Genomic DNA, 20,708 nt, shown 5'->3' with positions numbered 1-20,708 from the left:
ATTTAACACAAGAAAATTATATAACTATAATAATCTAATCTAATCCATGATGTCCCATTATATTAATCTAATAGGATTTCTACTTACATTTAATGTTTAATATTTTTTAATAAACGTAATTTAGCTTTTTATGTCAATAATAACAATAATACCCCATATAAAACGACCTTATTTCTTTTTACAGTGCATATTCAACATGTTTATTTGTCTGTGATTTGCTGAAGACTGTATATAAACCGAACATGAACAGCTCCGTGTTGACTGTGCAGGGTAACATGACATTACTCCTGTTCTCCGGGTCAAACAGATGAATCACTCTCATGCTGCCTGTTCACAGAACAGCAGCAGAGCTTCAGTAAGCAGATTTGCGCTGATGGATTTAAGCTGTTGCCTTCTGATTCGTCCACTGTGAGAAGTTCTTCCTGCAGGAGAGGACCGAGGAGGATCTGGTTCACAGCAGTCTGGAGGTATCAGGGCTGTACAGTGACAGAAAAGTGAAACTGGATGCTGAGGGTAAACAAGGACCTGGTTTCTGTGCGCTGCGCTGCTTTGTGTTTGTGGAGCGGAGCGCACTTCAGGCTGAACGCGTCCTGACGGGGAAAGTCTCTCAGTCTTCGCCTGAAACGCTCCTGTTTCCCTCCTGCCTGCTGGATCCGGCTCATAGATGAGAACTCCTCCGGGGAGAGTCGTTCTCCGCCGGACCAGGAGCCCGTCAGTCTGCGGCGCGCGGCGGAACAGCGGGGACCATGTCGGACATCTCCACGGATTCTAACAACGACACGCTGCCGCCGGCTGAGGCTACCGACTACAACTTCCCCGCGCTCATATTCGGGGTCCTGCTGATTGTGACGGTGATCGGTGGGAACGTGCTGGTGTGTCTGAGCGTGTACCTGGAGAAGGCTCTGAAGACCACCACCAACTACTTCATAGTCAGCCTGGCGTTCTCAGACCTGCTGCTGGCGGTGCTGGTGCTGCCGCTCTTCGTGTACGCAGAGGTAAGCACCGAGCTGCAGGAGCACAGGTGGAGTATTGCACGAGGTACAAACCCGAGGACACAGAGGTCACAGGGGTCATGAAATCAGGATCTAATTATCTGTGTTATAGGGGTCATAAAACCAGGATCTGTGTTGTTTTATTATCTCTGTTATATGTTTGGATCTGCTGATGATAAAATCTTTACTCTTCAGAACCAAACACTGTTCAGCTGCAGTTTTTTTAACCAACAGCAGCAGTTTAATACCACAACGTTATTTTCACCTACTGTATGTGAATATCTGTGCATCCTGGGGTCCCTAAACAGTGTGTGAGCTGCATAAATCAGGTCTGACTGGAAAGCTGAGACTTTTGTGGATTCAGTGAACCCTATTTTCTTTATGTGTGATGATGTTAGTCAGTGAAACTTGAGCTCAGTGTATAAAATGAGCTGCTGTGACCTCTAGGATAATCACAGCCTCATGAAACTTTACAACCACAAACTAGAGACCTAGAGCATTCAGAGGATGTGCAGCTGTTCTAGGTATATTGACAATACTGGGGTTTCTCAGCAGTTTGAAGAACAGAAGTGCTCGTCATCCAATCGCTGAAAATACAGAAATCTCCAAAATGAACAAAGTTTTTGAACCCAAATCACAGCATGGATTATTCTCTGTTGTTCCAAAGGTCTTGATATATTGATGTAATGTTGTGGAGGGTTTTTTGACCATTTTTATCCATTCTAAGTGTGAATATAATTGCATAATTCAGCAGCAAATGTGTGTAACAAATGGTATCAACCAAAAAATTGCTGCAACAATTTATGAGAAATAGTTGAACCTGTAAATGGACTTCAGATTAACCTTTATACACTTTAATTATTTACTTAATTAAGTAATGTTTATTAGATATTTTTGACCAGAACAACTTGAGAACAACCAGTGCCTGAGAGTTTGACTTCACCTGCAGAATGTAACGGACAGAAACACAAACCGATCAGACCTACAGAGAGACACACAGATGTGCAAAACTACAAATTATGTAAAGTGACTGTAACATTACACAAAGGCATCCAAATTACTTCTCAGGCGTGCACAACGACTAAAAATTGTGCAAAAGATATGCAGGACTACTAAGAGACTCAAAACTACCAGAGATATGCAAAATGACCATAATATTGTGCAAAACAATATGCACAAGTATGCAAAGGACGAGACAAAAAAAACATTTAAAAAAAGTTATGCAAAATGACCACAAATGTAAGAAAACTAATACAAAGAGACACAGATGGCCACAAGGGCATGCAAAACGACTACAAAGACACAAAGATATGCAAAATGGCTGCAAAGAGACACACGCTGACATGCAAAATGATTAAAAAGACATCAAATTATCATAAGGGTACGGCTACATGAACATGCAAAACGACTACAAAGACACAAAGATGTGCAAAATTAACATAAACAGACACAAAATGACCACAAATACATGCAAAACGACTAAAGAGACACAAAGATATGTAAAAGGACCAAAAAGAGAAACAAACCAACATGCAAAACGACTACAGAGAGACACAAACACACACAAAGCAACTACAGACAACAAAACTACAAGATGCATCAAATGACTACTGAGACAAAATGATTGCAGACGTGCTAAATGACGACAAACAAAACTGATGCATCATTTGCAGTCCTGTGTTGTGCTCTGACGTATGAGGGGTGGAGGCTTCCTACACCCTGTGCCTGAGGGCCTCATTGATTTATAATCCTTCACACCTGCAGACATGTTCCACTGTTTGTGTATAAAACTCACGTTTACATGGAGAGAAGTCTGATAATTCTCACAATCCCCAAATAAAAAAAAATATTTTAACAATCCTGATTAAAATTATATAAAAAAATGCTCAAAGCTTGAACTAATCTGATCAGGAGAGGTGACCCAGTAAACCCAGCAGAGCCAGTTCATCATGGCACCAAACAGAGGAAACACCATCCAGTCCTGAGCCGTGCCGCCTCTCACGTCTTCAACCAGGATTAATTAGAGACAGGGAGACACTGGGGAGTCATGCTGATTATAATTAGAGGTATGAGCCATGAATCATAATATTTTCTGGTAATAAAAAGGTAATCTAGCTCTTATTAAAGTATTAGAAGCCACCTGCGTGCTCTCCTGTCTGTCTAAATATCTGTGTGGCTCAGAGCTGCCCTGCTGAGGCTTCCCCCCTTTAGTCCTCCTTAATTAGCTGTGTTGTGATCTTGTTACCTGCGCCAGCGGCTGCAGCCAGTTAATCTACTGGGTGTCATGCCGGTGGTTGTCCGCATGCACTGGCTGGATTAAAAGAGTCAGTCTGAAAGTTAAAACCTCTCTGTGTTCACCTGAAGAGAAGTCATGAGAGGGGAAAGAGTTTCACTGCAGGAATGTTTGTCTCAGCGCTGAGCTGCAGTGGTGCAAGAGGATTAAACATATTTACTCTCAGATTTGGGCCAGCTAATCACTCTGTGTTTGTGTGTTTGTGTAGTTTCAGGGTGGAGTTTGGTCCTTGAACATGCTGATGTGTGACGGCCTGATGACCATGGACGTGATGCTGTGCACCGCATCCATATTCAACCTGTGTGCCATCAGCGTGGACAGGTACTTGTGTGTGGCCGCAAAGATATGCAAAACAACAACCAAATTATGCAAAATGAGGACAAAAGTATGCAAAAGAACTAATAATACATGCAAAATGACTAAAAAGAGCCAAGAAATTAACACAAAGGTATTCCAAAAGACTACAAAGAGACATAAAGACAGACAAAACGACTACAAAATGATGCAAAACAACAACAAAAGCATGCAAAACTACTACAAATGTATTCAAAACAACTAAAAAGAGACATAAAATGACAATAAATGTTTGCAAGATGACAAAGAGATGCTGTGCACCACATCTATATTCAACCTCTGTGCCATCAGTGTGGACAGGTACTTATGCCAAAGATAGGCAAAACAAGGATAAAAGAATGAAAAAGAACTACAAAGACAGGCAAGAGGACTACAAAGAGGCACAAAATGACCAAAACTGCTGCAAAACGAAAACAAAAGCATGCAAAATTACTACAAAGGTATTCAAAACAACTACAAGGAGGCATAAAATCACCATAAATGTTTGCAGAAAGTCTACAAAAAGATGCTGCGCACCACATCCATAGTCAACCTCTGTGCCATCAGCATGGACAGGTATGCGTGTGTTACTACAAAGATATGCAAAATAACAACATTACATTATATTACATTACATGTCATTTAGCTGACGCTTTTGTCCAAAGCGACTTACAATAAGTGCATTCAACCTGATGGTACTAGACAAAGATCACAGGAATCAAGTAAGTACATAACTTTAAGAGCCAACTGTCATCGCTACAGGAGTGCTATATGTTAAAGAAGAAAAGAAGAGAAGAAGAGAAAAGAAGAAGAGCATTTTTTTTTTTTATGTACATATACAACCATTTATATTCTCCTTAACCACTTATCCACACTCGGGTCGCGGGGATCCTGGGAGCCGATCCCAGCTGACAGCGAGAGACGGGGTACACCCTGGACAGGTCACCAGACTATCACAGGGCTAGATACAGACAATCACGCTCTCATTCACTCCTACAGGCAATTTAGAGTCACCAATTAAACCTAAGTGCATGTTTTTGGACTGTGGGAGGAAGCTGGAGTACCTGGTGAGAACCCACGCTGACACGGGGAGAACATGAAAACTCCACACAGAAGAACTGCAGGCTGGAGGCGAACCAATGACCCTCTTGCTGTGAGGCGAGAGTGCTAAGGACTACACCACAGTGTAGCCCATAAAACAACAAAATTATGCAAAACAACTATACAGGTACACACAATGACTGCAAAGATATGTAAAAGTATGCCAGAGAACTATGCCAAGACATGCAAAACAGCTAAAAGTCACAAAATGAGAAAAAAGTTATTCCAAAGAACTACAGAGACACAAAGACAGACTTATGCAAAACGACAACAAAATTATACAAAAGGACCACAAAGGTATTCAAAACAACTACAAACAAGCTACGAAATGCACATAAATGTTTGCAAAAAGTCTACAAAGAGATGCTGTGCACCACAGCCATATTCACCCTGTGTGCCCAAAGCATGCACATGTATGTATGTGTTTGTGTGTGTGTGTTTGTGTGGTCGAGATAAAGATGAAGAAATCAATCATCCTGCTGCTTCAACATGAGGCAACGCTTCAGTTTGCTGTGTGAGGGAGAGGGTCCATATTTATCTGAAAGTTAAAGTAGAAGTTTTATCCAGAACAGACAGTGATTCACCTCCTGCAGACCACTCTCTGATATCCTGCTCGAGTGCACACAATTGTTCACAACACTGAGTTCATTAGAGATGAGTTCAGATCATCAGAGGGGTGATGGAGGCGTGATGAGTGCATTTAAGTCCTTCAGTCAAAATTAAAATTCATCAAAATGATCGAGGTGTGAAGTGATAGAGGAGAGCCTTTCACCTTGTCTAAACAGCCGGAGTTCTGCGGAACCAAAACGTAAAAACCTGGAAAATTAAAATGCTGCTCCAAATGAGTCATCGATGTCAAAAACCATTCAGAATTAATCTAGTTTGAAACCTTGACACACTCGCTTACAAAACAGTAACTGAAACATCCTTGTTTCATTCAGACCAACACAGGTCCACCAGCTCAGCTCCTCTGTACTTGCTCTGTACTGACCTTGTACAATCGTGTGTTTGGATAAAATAACGTAACAACGTGACGTGACAAACTCTGGCTAGTGCCACAGTTTAAATCATGTGTTTAGTTAGAGTAAAGACTACAGTAAAGTCTCTCTTCACTTTCAGATACAAACACTGTTCAGCTGTAGTTTTTTAACCAACAGCTCCTGAGAGATTGCTTCACCTGCAGAATGTAACTGAAAGAAACAGAAAACCGATCAGGCCTACAGAGATGCATAATGACTAGAAAGGTATGCAAAACGACTACACAGAGGTTAAAACAACAACAAATTATGCAAAATGACAACAAAAGTATGCAAAACGACTACAAAGAGGCACAAAACAACAACAGAATAATACAAAACGACAACAGAAGTGTGCAAAATGACTACAAAGAGGCAAGTAACTACCATAAAATGATGCAAAACAACAAGAAAAGTATGCTTAACGACTACAGTAGTACATAAAACAACTACAAAGGTATGCAACATCACTACAAAGAGGCAAATAACTACAGTAACATGATGCAAAACAACAACAGAGTTATGCAAAAGGACCACAAACAACTACAAAGAGGGACAAAATGACCATAAATGTTTGCAAAAAGTTTACACAGAAAGACACACATAAAGTGTCTGCAAAGGCAACGCTACACAAAGTTTTCTTAAAAGACAACTTCCGCAGATTTGTGCAAAAGACATACAGAAGGACTACAGAGACACAAAATGACCACAAAGATATGCAAAAAGTGTAAAAAATTATGCAACCTCTGTAGAATTATGCAAAACATTTACAAAAAGACCCAAAAGTACCACAAAAGTATGCTCAACGACTACAGTGGTACATAAAACGACTACAAAAGTATGCAAAACCCCTACAAAGAGGCACATAACTACCATAATATGATGCAAAACAACAACAAAAGTATGCAATGTGACTACAACGTATTCAAAACAACTACAAAGAGGCACAAAATGACCTGCAAAAAGTCAACAGAGACACACAGACGTGCAAAACTACAAAACATGTAGTCTGCAGACACATGCAACATTATACATAAAGACTAATTAAAAGACATGCACAACTACCACACATTTGTGAAAAAGACATACAGAAAGACTACAGAGACACAAAATGACCACAAAGATACGCAAAAGTCCACAAAATTATGCAAACTAATGCAGAATTATACAAAATGATTAAGAAGAGACACAAAAGTACCAAAAAATCATGCAAAAATACAACAAATGTATGCACTTTCTTATGTTTATGACAGACTACTACTGATTACTGACTTTTATCAGTGAGAAGTTTGTCCCTAGAGACGCGTTCTCTCTGCAGAGGGGAAGATGTCTGCACTTCACTACAATCTGAGAACCAAACAGACAAACAAACAGATTATTAAACAGGTCATCAGTCTGTAGGTTCTGACTCATTCAGTCACCTGGACTGTCTTCACTCAGGTGATTTGTTGTATCTTCTGTGTTTTACAGCTCTGTTGGAACAGAAACCTGCAGACTGCAGCCCTTTCATAGATCAGTCTGGCACTTAACTGCTGTAAAAGAAACTTAAATCCTCCAGCGCAGAGCAACTTGTCAGTTAAAGAGTGTCATTGTAGCAGATTGTACATTTCACACCACTAACACTGTCAGCCACTGTATGTTAACAAGCAAAACAAACAACATAAAGAAGCTTAAAGACGCATTTAACATTCTGATTCATCTGCTAGTTGCTGATTCTCATGCACATTACACTCCTCTGAGACAGGAAGCTCAGCGATGTTTCCGGAGAAAACCAGACTACACTACACTGGAAATGTTCCGCTGGGATAGATAATGTGTCTAAAAGTTTGTCTAGGCATTGAAGTTTTCTTGGGAAAGTCGCCTTGAACAGATCTTAGGTTACAAAAGTTTGCCTTAGAAAAAGGTAACCAAAATGAAGCTGAAAATGTTGATATTTGTGTCAGAATCTCTTTCTTCTACATGTGTCATTTAAAATAAAGCATTTGCTCTAACCAGATCCTGTTAAAAACATTAAATTCTGCTCCTCAGAGACACTGTGAAGACATGATTGATTCTGACGAGACCAACGGTCACGTGACAAATATTCACTGAAAATCTGTTTACACAGAGCAGAGAGGAGAGGACAGGAGAGGCTGTTTACACAGAGCAGAGAGGAGAGGACAGGAGAGGCTGGAAACATGACAATACTTCAATATGTGGAGAAAACTGTTTTGGTCATTTTACATATTGTTTGTTAATGTGTCTTTTTGTTGGTAATTTTGCGGTGTTTTTGGTCATTTTTCGTCTTTTCTGGTAACTTTGTGTTTTTTTTTATTATCATTTTACATCTTTTTTTGGTAATTTTGGGTCTTTTTTGAAGTTTTGTCTTTTTTGGTAATTAATTTTTTTTAACAGTCATGACACTTGTGGGCATTTGGAAAAGAGTTTATATATAAATTCCATTTTGTTCCCACTTCTAGCCATGACTGTGCTGATTCCATAGAGCTGCTGGACTTATACATTTATATAGATATACATAGAGTGCAGTGAAATACAAGGACAGTGAGGAAAAGCGCCTGGAAACCGATCTGTGAACAGAAATCTGAATTTGGAGAATCTTGTATGAGGTTATTAAAAGTATAAGAAAGGAAGATTTATTTCAAGTTATGAGTTAAAACCATATTTTTAATCGTTGTTTTGCAGGTTTATTGCTGTGTCCATTCCGTTAAACTATAACCGTAAACACGTGGACCACCGTCAGCTCATCCTGCTGTCGGCCACCTGGCTGCTCGCCCTTGCCGTGGCCTCGCCCGTCATCTTCGGCATCAACAACGTGCCGGACCGCGACCCCAGCGAGTGCAAACTGGAGGACAACAACTACGTGGTATACTCTTCGGTCTGCTCCTTCTTCATCCCCTGCCCCATCATGGTGTTGCTCTACTTCGGGGTGTTCCGTGGGCTGCGGCACTGGGAGGTGGCCCGCAAACTCAAACTGCGCAGCAGCATCGAGGCCTGCAGGAAGCTGCAGCATGCCGCCGTGGCCACCGCTCTCCCTCCACTGGCAGGCACCATCCCCGGGCCGCTGCCCATGCCTCTGCCCAGGATCATCGAGAGGGACCTGGCCCAGTCTCGGCTGGACGACTCGGGCGACTACATGCAGCAGGAGATCCCTTACCCGCGGCAGTACAGAGAGAATTCGGTGCCCACGATAACGTTCAGCCAGCAGCTCAACAGGAAGAAGAGAGCCAAGATCAACAGCCGGGAGAGGAAAGCCATGAAGGTGCTTCCTGTCGTCGTAGGTGAGTGTTCATCTTCTACTCCAATCAGACTCAAACAGCAGCTACAGCTCGATCTGAAGACAGTCAATGCTTTGAAATATATATTTTCTTTTAAAAAAGAAAGCGCCAAAAATACCTTGTTTATTGTGAAAAGAAACTGTAAAAACAGGCACTATGGTTGGAATTTGAACTTTCTGACGGTCCTTTAACGGATTATCGGTTACAAAAGTTTCTGTTAGAAAAAGTGACCAAACAAAGCTGAAAATGTTGATATTTGTGTTAGAATCTCTTTATTCTACATGTGTCATTTAAAATAAAGCGTTTGCACTAACCAGAGCACTAACCAAAAACATTAAATTCTGCTCCTCAGAGACACTGTGAAGCCATGATTGATTCTGCTGAGACCAATGGTCACGTGATAAATATTCACTGAAAATCTGTTTACACAGACCAGAGGGGAGAGGTCATTACAACACGGAGGTCCGTACAGGATCCTCAAACTATATATCATCCACCATTTTAACCATCTTGTCTCCTTTTACTACCCAACATCCTGCTTCTCATGCATCCTTTGGGCTCCTTATGTTTTTTAGTTTATCTCTCATTTATGATCCTCCAGAGTGTTCAGAGTGTAGGCGGTTTTATGGTAACTGTACAGAAGGTCCAGGGATACGCTAAACACAGTGAGGCCCAAATTCTGTGTGTACCAAATCGTGCGTGTTTTCCGATAAACATTATTCTCTGATAATAACCACTGCCTGGCCAAAAGTAGAGTCACATACTAATATTTAGTTTAGCTTTGATTGCAGCACGTATTTGTCATGGCATCGTTTCAATAAGTTTATCCAACGTCACAACATTTATTTCTGTCCAGAGTTGCATTAAGTTTTCGCCAAGATCTTGTACTGATGATGGGAGAGTCTCCAGCACATCCCAAACACTCTCAAAGGGGGTCAGATCTGGGCTCCCTGAACCACTTGCCCCTTTTCGACCAATGCAAACCCAGTTTTAGTTCTAGTTCTGGTGCTGGTTTGCAGTTGGTACAACTAGTGAACCTTGTTAGAACCTGTTTGCTTTTCCACAGGCTTGAGAGTCATTACGTCACTGTTTATGTCTCTGCTTTCTCAGAAACGCTGGCACCAAGTATAATAACAACAAAGTCGGACTACATCATCTCTATACAAGTATTGCTCCTGACTTTGTGAGCCGACATTGTCATCCAAGCACGTACAACACTAGTACAACACATTTATTTGACAGTTTGTTTCCTCCACTGACCGGTGCTTTTATCTCGGGTCCATAGTGAAGCTCTGTCACAACTTGTTCATTGGTCTTGTCGGTCTGATAACTCCGCCCCCAGCCCCTGACGGTTTGTGGTTTGAAATCAGCAGAGAGTTGGTGCCGCTCTGGAGCCGGTTCTTTGGCTGTCGAAAAGAGAAGAATTGGTTCGAGATTAGGCACTGGCCCTCAAACTGCCTTGGTCGAAAAAAGGGACTTCTTTGACACATCTTTCATGGCATTGTCAACTTGGAATATGCCTGTGCCATCAGGGATAAACAAACCTGGTCATTCAGTATATTCAACTGATCTCATATCATTGCTGAACCAGATCACAACACAGCCCCCACAGGCCTGTACGGTCGGCACTGGGCATGATAAGTGGTTTTCTTAAGGCTACAGAGCTTTTTAGTCCCAGTCCCTCGAGTTCTCTTGACATTGTGTGTCTGGAAATACTCTAACTTTACAATTAAACACAGCCCTGAGTTCTACTGTTGAGTTTTTAAGTGATCATTAAAGACTTTTTCTTCAATGATGGTTCACCACAACCCTTCCAGATTTTAATAATGCGTTGGAAGGTTGTTAACCCTTGTGTAGTCTTACTATTCTATGTACTCACTTCTAAAGGGTAAAAAATGACCCGACATTACTAACTTAACTCCTAAAATAAAGCAGAACTATTGAGTGTGCTTATAAGAGCAACAACAAAAACATAGCATGACATCATAGCCAGAGTGCAGAGGGAGAGAAACATTTGTCAAAAAATCCATTTGGAAACTGTGCTCAAGGCAGCAGATGCCGCTCTACAGAAATAATGTATATATAGAAACATAGAAAAATTTGTCTTCTCACTCACATTTGTTTGCTGAAGCTGTCAGAGGTATAGTTTGGGCGTAGGACGCACAGGTGATCCACAAACACCACCCACAGCCTCATAGACCGCCATTTTAAAAAGGCGGAAAAATTACTGGAGGAAAGCAGAGGTACCAGTTCCTTCTGATCTTTCTTCATTTTTCTTCACAAAAAACATATGTAGACGTTAAGGAAGAACTCAGGATGCTCAAAGTGAAGTCGGTTCACTGATAGTAGCTACGGTTTGGCCAAAAAAGATTTCTGATCTAGGGGAACTTTCAGCATTTTTTCTCTCTCTCTCATTGGCGTCAAATGTCACAGGAAGAAGCTGCGGTTGATTGCTCTGCTCTGATTTGTGGTCGATGCCGTCCGCCTCCCACGCACACGCACACACAAGCCTGACTGTGATTAACTTTATTGAACCCTCAGTATAGTAACAATGACTGTCAATAATACAGTTTGAATGTCTGCCATTTTATCCTTCTCTCTCACAGACAGAGGGACACAGACAGACAGTCAATAATGTATGGGTGAGAGTCATGGGCCAGAGTCAAGCAAACTCAAAATTTCTTTAGAAATTTTCTGGTTTTATTTTGATCTCAAATTAGCTATTTTCTCATGAAGAAACAGCCCGTCTTTCATCAAAAACTTTGTGAATATATGGATTTCCCCTCCTCACAGTTCAGGAAAAAATAATGGAAAAAATGAACTACTTTGGCATTGTAATTTTACAGATTAGCAACATAATACTAAGCATTTCCCTGACTTTCAAGGTGTATAAATGGCAACAATAAATAGGATAGAAAAATGTAGGAAAAGTCATCAAATTTCGACATAAATAAAGATCAATAATGTTTCGTTTTTGTTTGTGGGGAAACATCGTGGCGGGGTCATTTTTGACCCTTAAGACAACACAAGTTAACCCAGTTTTAGTAATTTCAGCAAGTTGTTTTCTTTCTATCCATCTGGATATCGGATATATGTCTTCTGACTCGAGAAGCTCCCTGCATCAGATGGGGTAAGATAATATTTATGCTCAGATAAATCCAGGTGGTGACTGTGTTTTTGGCCAGGCAGAGTAGTTTGCTGCTGTATGTTGTCACTAGTAGTTAATTCATTTATCTTGAAATACATTTTCCACATTTTTCCAACACATGACCAACAGCTGCAGCTGTATCCAGACTGACTCAAGTGACTCAAAATCTAATAATCTAATCTAATCTAATCTAACTATCTGTTATAATTAAAATTGCATCATTCAGAAGTTCTGGCTGACAGACTGCCTTTTCACAGCGTTTGTTAGCTCGTACCAGATGTTATTAAAGTTTTTCAGGTGAAAATGCATTTTTCATTGTGGCCTCTTGTGTATTTCAAGTTATCTGTTTTACTCACTGAAGCAGGAAATGGAAGGAAAATTGCTTGTGAGAGGTTTTAGTCGCTGAAAAGTTCAAAATGGTAATTAATAACGTGCTTAAATTTGTCTCTGCAGCAGCTGTGTGCAGAGACGTTTAATCAAACAGGATCAGGAGATAAATTCTAAATAAATCTCACATTTTTCAACCACAAAAAGCAACAAATCTCTGCTCCGTGAAGTTTACTCTGGAGGTTGATCAGAACAGTCAAGCAGCTTTTGCACTTTGTTTACACGGCCCTAATTGTTCAGTTTGTGTAGGTGTGAGGCTGCTGACGTTCACGCAGGTTCACCAGGATAAAATCGTCACCTCTGACTCGCCGTCTCTCGACAGGCAGCGCCATTATAGCTTAAAGCCCTCAATCCAATTATTATGCAGCACATGATGTTTCAGTCACAGCGTCGCTGCTGGACACACGCAGGCTTTCACATTCAGGCACTGTTCAGATAAACAATTTTTATTCTAATTAATACATGTATGCAGCATTTATACAATTTACTGCTGCTGCAAACTGCAGCTCAGCAGATTTTTTGTTGGTTTAGTGGCGTACAGCCACTAAACCATCCACACTAATTTATGTCAACAGTAAAGTTTCAGCATGCAGTGCAAAGCTTCGCCTGCAGAGCCGATTCTCTACAGCCCCAACACACCATCAGCTGTCTGCAGAGTAAACAACAAGAGCACAACTAACTTATTACCCCAAAGGAAATTTGATCTACTGCTGCATCACATCACATCAAAGATCATGTCAAACATAAAATATTGACAACAGTAACGACAATAACAAATACAAAAAATTGGAAAAAAAATGTTTTCCCTTAATTTCTTGTTCATTTTAATGCCTGGTACAACTAAAGGTACATTTGTGTGGACAAATATAATGATAGCAAAAATAGCTGATAAGAGTTTAATTTAAGAGCTGATATCTAGACATTCTCCATGATTTTATTGATAATGATTTTGGTTGTCCATCTTAGCCCCAATAAGGTTCTTAACTCTTACAGTTTCGGGTGTTTTTAATTTTGTTTTAAAGTGTAGACATCCCAGTCTCAGTAAACATATTTACCATGTATTCCTGCATGCTCACTAACCAGCAGCTGTTTAGTTGGAGCTAAATAAATAAATTTCATAGCAACCAAAAGGGATTATGCAGTCCCCTACATGTATTCTGCAGTGGTGCGCTGCTGCTGCTGGATTTTCAGCGCCGCCGCAAAAAAATGTGATTTGTAATATGATTGAATCGAAGACTTTCACTTGCACACAGTGAAAGCACAACATCCAAAGTTTACAGAGTGTTGCGCTCCAATTCCAATGTTTTCTGAAAGCTGAGAAGTTGCTCTTTAAGGCCAATATGGTGTCATTACGATAATTTCACTCACACTTCTCCCAGAAGCCCACAAAGCAGGGATACACACACTCAGCGGTGGAGAAATAGAAACACTGGATTATGTATGAAAAACGTTGACAAAGATGAAAATGAAGGACATTTTCACTATAATTTTAGTTCGTTTTTTAACCACACAATACAGTTTCAGTTAATTATCGTTTTTTTTAAAGCTCGTTTTTATTTTTATTAACGAAAATGTTGTTTGTTATTTCGTTAGTTTTCGTTAATAACCTTGGTTCGAGGTCACTGTGACCTCACAAGATAATCACGAATAGTTCAAAAACGTGTTAAATAATAATAATGACGTGGCGATATTTTATATCCAAAGATGTCAAAAATCAAACTTCACGATGACATCATAATGTTCTGCAGAAACTGTTTTCTGTCCTTTTTTTTCTTGGAGTCTGTGAAGTTGTGTAGTGTGTCTAAAGCTTTAGTTGCACATTGGACTCCAGTTGTGAAGTCATAAATCCTGCAGGAGCATCAAGGCCAGAACCAGAAACTGTGAAAAGCAGAAATTATTGCTGGATTTTCATCTTTCAGATGGTCCTTGAATGACCCATGTGTGATGAAGGTGTCAAAAATGACCCGCCACTATGTTTAACAGCATAGGAAGAGCCATAAATGATGACTTTTCCTAGAATGACCCCAACATTAGAAAAAGTAAAAAATTGTCTTTGTTCATATTTTCATGAAAGCTGTACAACAACAGGATACAAATCTTGCAGTACCTATGCAGTACCTTTAGCAAGAAAAAAGTTCTTTGCTTAAACAGTTATTGGCTTTAACAACCAATTATGACAGGTGTGTTGTAATAAAAATGAGAGGATTCCACTGATTAAATCCAGTTTTTCTGCACTGTAAAGAAGGAAAACCTCAATATACACAAGGTTTGTGATGAATGACGAGTCACAATAATTACTATCTCGACTTATTGTTCAATATATAAAAATGGATACGATAGTTTTTTTCTGGACTCAATATATTGTTTAAATGTGTGACTTTTTGTGCTTTTTTGCGTTGTGTTTAAAGTAATGCTGCAAATGTTTGAAAGGCATTAAAAATTGCTGGAAAAAAAACTATATTTCCCAAGCAGCCATTCTAGCTGTTTTATGTTATTTTAATAATAAAATAATATAATACACAATGATTATCTCTTGCAAGGTTTTGTCTGAAAGTCTATTTTATTTGTTTTGGTTGTAGTTTATTTATTTATGTTTTATTTATCTACGATATTCTTGAGAAAAAAATTCATTGTTGTGGAAAAGGATGTACTCATTATGCTCTAATATCGTTATAAAACTAAAACAACGTCAATACGATACTGTTGTTTATCGTGATAGTTTCTGGGAAAATATATCGTCCTAAAAAATGTGTTATCGTGACAGGCCTACTGACAGCTTTTTTCTTCATGCAAAATAGATTTGGGTTACCAAATTCAATTAAGCTGCTTTATTTCAGGGGCTTAGTGAAGGTGGGTCATTTAAGACAACACAAGGGTTAAACTGTCTTTTATAACAGCCTGTGGGGGCGCTATTTTTGGAAACCCTCCTGCAGGTCTCTGAGGGAACAAACGACAAGTGAGGTTGTACGGTTTGGAGGACTTGTTGAGTAATTGACTGAGAGGGTGCAGCCATAGAAAACTAACTAACAGGCCAGAGCTGCATGCAGACAGCAGACATGTATCTGTACACTGAACACAGTTTTATCAGCTCTGGCCTGGATGCATCTTATGAATAGGAAATGATGCATGATGTTGTACAGCTGTTGGAATATTATGCAAAGCCATCCAATCTGCTGCGAACAGAGACATAAATCTCATCCATCAACCTCTCAACACAAAGCTAATAAATCGCTCGGATCCGTTTTATCACCGACGTGAGATGACAACAGAGACAAATGGGCTAAATTTGAGTCAGTGACGGCGTTATTCATAGTCTGAGCTGAGCTTATTAACAGTGGGGGCTTTAAATCATGTTTTTACACCAAATCAGACGGGAAAAGTAAAATAACCATGGTGGCAGTGCAATAAAAACGTATGTTATGTAATTTATATGCTATGCTATATGTAATTTATATACTTTTTCTTATCATTTATATATGTTTTCTTTTTCATTATTTGGTGGGAGTGCAGTACAATATATTTCAACTTATTTATTTTGCTCCAATAACTTTTTTATTTATTATTTTATATATTGAATATTTATGTTTTTCCAGCAGGTTGTGGGAGTGCACAACAACATATTTGATCTTTTTTAAATTTTTGCTTTAATTTATTTTTATAAATCAAATATTTCCAATTTTTTAGTCAGTGTAGGAAGTGCAGTTCAAGATATTTCATCTCTTATTTTTCTCTAATTTATTTTTATTAATTATTTTATATATTAAATATTTTAAATAGTTAATGTTGGTTTAACTAATTTTCATATATTGAATATTTTAATTGTTTTTTTTCAGTAGGTGTTATATTAGCTCTAAATAGAATCTATAGAAATATATTTCAACTAATTTATGAGACAACTGGCCTCAGTTTGAGTGTGACAGGGTTATTAATCATTCTCTTATTAAATGTTTGGGGCTTTAAATCGTGTTTTCACACTGAATCAGACAGTAAAAGTAAAATAACCTTCTGCTCTCTGTCCCTGTGTGCTCAGTTTGTTTGTTATTCTGCCACTAAACATGCAGGATTTTCTTGTGAAGGAGCACAAAGAAAGAAAGAAAGAAAGTCACGAAATCCAAAATGTATCAAGCCCCACAGCAGAGACTCTTCAGTTTAAATGATGAGACAGCAGGTCGTTACTTTCCCACTCAGTCTCTAATGAACTCTGTCTGGTCGTGAATCATTTAGAGTCACAATGAAACACGTCGTCTTCGTTTGACACAGAGAAGCAGGAATTAATGAGAGATCAGAGAGGAGGACAGAGGGACTGGTTCTGGAGACGAGGCGGGTCATTAAAATATGGAGTTTTATTTTCCGCCTGCAGTTACGGCACGAGGTCGTCCATAAAAGTGATATTCTCATGTTCAGCTGGATGTGGTGAATTTATTAAGTCATTCCAATAGCTCAAAGAGAAGACGGCACGGTTAATTTAACTTTATTTCCAACTGGCTTCCAACAATTAAGAAAACAAGATAATCGAGATGAAACGATTATTGCTGTATTATGTTTCACATGATGTTCTCATTCTGTCTCATTTTCTCTTCTGTTATAAATCCAGAGCTCCATTTTCTTTACTGCCAAAATGTTGACTGCATGTTGAGGAGTTTCAGGAGGTTGTGGCAGTGCACAACAATTTATTTGATCTTATGTATTTTGGTCCACTTTACTTACTATATAATATTTGTGTTTTTTTCCCAGTAGGTTGTGGCAGTGCACCACAACATATTTGAACTATTTTTTTATTAATTAATTTGATACATTGACATTGATACATTGAAATGATATATATATATATATATATATACACACACACATTAGATGGAAGTGCAGTAAGTGCAGTATAAAAATTTTAACTAATTTATTTTGCTCAAATTTCTTTATCATTTAAAAAAAATATATATATTTTTTTGTTATGTTTTTAATTTAATTTATTATTATTTATATATTGAATTGTATGTTTTTTTCTGTAGTTTGAAGGAGAGTTATTTAATTTATTTTGCTCTAATATGTTTTATTTATTATTTGATATATTTGATCTAAGTAACTTTGATTAATTTAATTCATTTTTTATATATTAAATATTGTTTTTTTTCTCAGTAGGTGAAAGTGTAGTACACGTTTTGTCTAATTTATTTTTATTTATTATTTTATATATTAAATATGTATGTTAAGTAGTTCATTACATAGATAAACAGATGTTATTTATTTTTAATTGAAAATGTATTATAATACAGATGAATTTTTTTCAGAATGTTCATGTTTTTTCAGTAGATCATGGCAGCGCACAACAGCATATTTGATCTTATTTATTTTGGTCCAATTAATTTTCATATATTAAATATTTACGTTGTTTTTTTCCAGCAAGTGGAGGTGTAGTACAACATATATTGTCTGATTTATTTGCTCTAATTTCATTTTATTTATTATTTAAAATATTAAATATTCATGTTAAGTGGCTTTTCATAGTTTGTAGAAGTGCACCAAAATTACACCATGGATGATGTAACTTAGTATTAAATTAATGTATATTTATTACTATTTTTATATATATTCATTTGATATTTGTTTAATTTTTGTCTTACCTTTTTTTTTTTTGTTTTATTAGATTTAAAGTTAAAGGAGAACCATGGACCAGAAAAGACAAGTATTTTTTTTAACGTTCCAATAAATATAAAAAGGCAATGAGTAATTCTGTCAAATAACCATGGCCTCAATACTGACAGAAAAAATTGTATATTATTTTCCATTGCCAAACAACCTGACTTTTAACATGTAATGTAAGTTTTTGAAACTACATTTTAGCTTCTGCAAACATTGAAAATCAAAGTTTTTATATTTCACCCCAAATCAATAAAACAGGAGCAACTAAAATGCAGAATAAATACATAAATCATTAACCTATCAGAGCTCAGTTTGAGTGTTTTTCTCAACACCTTAATCAGGCATCAAACCTGGTTTAAAGGATTTTTTTTCCTCAACAGTGAAATTACCGTTGCCAGCATTTTAATTGCTCCGAGCCCTCTGATGGCACATGGTGTTCGTTTGTGTTGTCGTCCTGATCCTGCCAGCAGGAACAAGAATGATGGGACAAAAACAGGCATAATTGGAGAGAGAATAACAACCCCCAGATCTGCATTGTCACATTTTTGAGACATATTTTGAAATATGGTGTCAGAGAGCTGCGTGTAGACTTGAGTCTGTCCCTTTGAGTTAGAAACCATAGACTGTATAAATAATGGACGTAGTCACCGTGACGTCACCCGTGGTTTGTGGCCCATTTGAGGCATCGAGTTCAGAGTTACACTCGTCGCCATCTTGTGCCATCTTGTGCGGGAGCAGACCATATCTGGACTGTGGAGGAGCGAGAGGGATCTGATCACTGACTACAGCCTCTCTACACCTCAACCTGACTGACTCATGTTAGCATTAACTGGAGCAATAACTAGGATGTTCACTTTGGCTACCAAAAAACAAAAACAAAATGTTACTTAGCTCAGAAAACTGAACGTTATATATAACTTTATTGACAAGTTGCCGTGGATACTCATTGTTCTGCTTGTCTTCTGATGACGGCTCGCCTTGTTAGTGACCTGTCAATCAAAAGGTAGCCACGCCCCAAATCACACGATTCTTTATCTTCTATTTTCTTCTAAATGGGGCCATTATCAGAACTATTAACATCAAATTGTAATGAAGAAGATTTTTTATTAGTGATTGAGACCATAGTGTTGTCCTGAAAAAATATTCTAAGTTAATCTGCCGTCATCACCCCCTTTTGGCATTTTTGGTAGAATGCACCTTAAGGCACTTCCTGGTTTGCCTCACTGCTCAGACCCAGAGGTTGCCGCCTGTTAAAAACAGATTAAACTTGACGCCTGCCTCTTTTCTCTCCTGCAGGTTGCTTCTTGTTCTGCTGGACGCCGTTCTTCGTGGTGCACACGATGCGAGCCCTCTGTGTGTCCTGCGACATCCCGCCCGGCCTGATGAGCACCGTGACCTGGCTGGGCTACGTCAACAGTGCCCTCAACCCCGTCATCTACACCATCTTCAACACAGAGTTCAAGAAGTTCTTCAAGAAGTGTTTCCGCAGCTTCTGCTGACGGCAGATTTTCTTCTCAAGCGTGGAGGTCGTCGGCCTGTAAACTCGTGTCTGAGCCGGATGTGGATGTTTGTTAGTATCTGACAGGAAACACACTGTTTCTGTTGATATATATCACATTTCTGGGTCCGTTTTTATCATTCTGTGATGCTCTTTCTTGATCCTGGGGGATTACTGCCCAAACTAAATGATGATGTCTGGAAGGAAAGCTGCGGAAAAACAGCTAAACACACTCTGCCGTCTGTCTGAAAGGAGATTTCGTCTGTACAGCACTTCTTTATATCTCAGCCTTGGATAAAGTTATGGTCCGCCCGTTCCAGTAAACTTGTGGGATTTGTGCAGAGCCTGGTCTGGCCTGGAAAGATCAGCTCAGGGTGAAAATGCAGACGGACTGAATAAACTTCAACCAGACCTGAATGTCAAACAGCAGCTTCATCCTGTAAGAGTAGACTCTGATCTTCTGTTTCTCATTCGAGATGAGGAGAAATCTCTTGTCCTCTTTCTGTTGAGAGTTAGAGGAGAAGACCAAGATCACAGAATATAAAACTTTCAGCCAGCAGCTGGTTAGCTTTGCTTAGCATAAAGACAGTAAAACAGCGAAATCGCTCGCCTGGTTCTGTTTGAAGAAGACTAACTCTGTGTACCAGCATCTCTAATGCTGAGTTCACACTACACGATTTAAGTCCTGGAGTTCAGCTTGCAGACAGTTTGGAGATTGCCATGAAAATCTTCAGATCAGAGGCAGATTGCTGCTCGCTCCAATGAGCAACAATGTGAATGTTTTCAAAGAGATGTGACAGATGTGACCGATCATTGCAGAGAGAAATGTCAAATCAAGGTGTCAAAATAGGTCCAAAATGAATACATGAATCCTTCAGCTATGTCAGACTGAGAACTGCTGTTATCTACTGTCATGGGAAAAAATTAGATCACCCTTTTTCTTCAATTTCTTGTTCAGTTTAATGCCTGGTACAACTTGTACATACAGTTGTTTGGACAAATATAATGATAACAACAAAAATAGCTCA

General features: G+C 38.8%; 1 protein-coding gene across 1 annotated transcript; it reads left to right on the top strand.

The window, feature by feature from the left end:
- Positions 1–746: 746 nt before the first annotated feature.
- On the top strand, positions 747–20,193 carry drd4b (dopamine receptor D4b). Its single transcript, XM_059355641.1, has 4 exons — positions 747–995; positions 3,494–3,606; positions 8,418–9,013; positions 19,479–20,193. The coding sequence occupies exons 1-4, from the start codon at positions 747–749 to the stop codon at positions 19,679–19,681; spliced, it is 1,161 nt and encodes a 386-aa protein (XP_059211624.1). The 3' UTR covers positions 19,682–20,193.
- Positions 20,194–20,708: the final 515 nt, after the last annotated feature.

This window comes from Centropristis striata, chromosome 2 (assembly GCF_030273125.1).
Source record: "Centropristis striata isolate RG_2023a ecotype Rhode Island chromosome 2, C.striata_1.0, whole genome shotgun sequence".
NCBI classification, from domain to species: domain Eukaryota; kingdom Metazoa; phylum Chordata; class Actinopteri; order Perciformes; family Serranidae; genus Centropristis; species Centropristis striata.
Note: the sequence above shows the minus strand (reverse complement) of the source record. Positions and strands in the feature narration are given on the sequence as shown.